The 1,296-nt window shown below is 32.8% G+C and overlaps 1 protein-coding gene across 1 annotated transcript in view; it reads left to right on the forward strand.

The window, feature by feature from the left end:
- The first annotated feature begins 587 nt into the window (after positions 1–587).
- The window catches only part of LOC144434428 (cation-dependent mannose-6-phosphate receptor-like), a 16,250-nt gene continuing 15,541 nt past the window's right edge, over positions 588–1,296 (forward strand). The window contains exon 1 of the mRNA XM_078122879.1: positions 588–778. Coding sequence (XP_077979005.1) covers positions 588–778 — 191 coding nt within the window. The remainder of the gene's footprint in view (positions 779–1,296) is intronic.

Below are 1,296 nucleotides of genomic sequence, written 5' to 3' on the forward strand. Positions count from 1 at the left end.
TTTATATTTGACTCATTAAATAATAATTTCCCTACAAATATTACTAACTATTTTGAAGTCCTTACCCATACTTATTCTACACGATCATCTGATAGTGGCAATCTCCGAATACCGAATGCCAGACTCAGTATTACTCAACACAACATTGTATTTGCTGCAGTCAGACACTGGAATTCATTGCCATATCATCTAAAACAAATAAATTCAAGATTTAAATTTCAAAAAGCTTTAAAATCTTACTTATCAGCTTTTTGATTTTTTTTTCCGTATATTCTTTATAGATTTTCTTTTTCTCGACTGTGTGACTTTTTTGTAAATTTTATTGCAGTAATAATTGTGGGCTGTGGACTCGATTAGTCCGTTGGGACTACTTCCACAGTCCAAACCAGATATAATTCAGTATTCTTTTGTTCTATTTTGTTTGTTTTGAATTGCAGGTTTGTAATACTTGAGTTTATATTCAACTTTGTTCTATTTATTTATATCTGGTTGAATAAATGATCTGATAACGCAATGACCTTGTTATCAGTTTAACCTCAATCTTTGACAAAAGAGAGAATAACTTGCATGATCAGTTGACAGTAAACATGAAATCTGCCCCTCTATACCCAAGGATAGGTAAAATAATCACAGAGATAACTTCATTGTTGACGATCATCTTACTGTTACCGAGGGAAACTACTGCCGTATGCAGTCAAATTGATTCTTGTTCCTGTAAGACTGACAATGGTGATATTATTGATTTGAAAGCATTGGCAAATAATGATGGCACTGCAAGGTAAGTACAATAGTTGGACTCCAACACTGCTAATTGTCACATGATGGACAATGTCTAATATTTAAAGGCCAATGCTTCAATCCCACATTCTTACATTAGTGTTATCTTATCAGTGGTGTAATAGAGATACTGCCTGACTAACTTTTCCAATAGCTCTGCCCAAGATAATCCATACTGGACTGTTAAACCTGCAGTTAGCTGCAACTGGGATATTTTCATAAAAAAACTTGTGATATATTCTAAAATTAGTCATTATTTATACATAAAAAGACTATTTAAGAAGGGGTCAATATTATCTGTAGGTAGTGCAGGGGCAAAGTGAAATTTTAATTAGTTGTCAATATTATCTGTAGGTAGTGCAGGGGAAATTTTAATTAGTGGTCAATATTATCTGTAGGTAGTGCAGGGGAAATTTTAATTAGTGGTCAATATTATCTGTAGGTAGTGCTGAGGCAAATTGAAATTTTAATTAGTGGTCAATATTATCTGTAGGTAGTGCAGGGGAAATTTTAATTAGT

The sequence above is a fragment of the Glandiceps talaboti genome, chromosome 4 (assembly GCF_964340395.1).
Source record: "Glandiceps talaboti chromosome 4, keGlaTala1.1, whole genome shotgun sequence".
Classification (NCBI taxonomy): domain Eukaryota; kingdom Metazoa; phylum Hemichordata; class Enteropneusta; family Spengelidae; genus Glandiceps; species Glandiceps talaboti.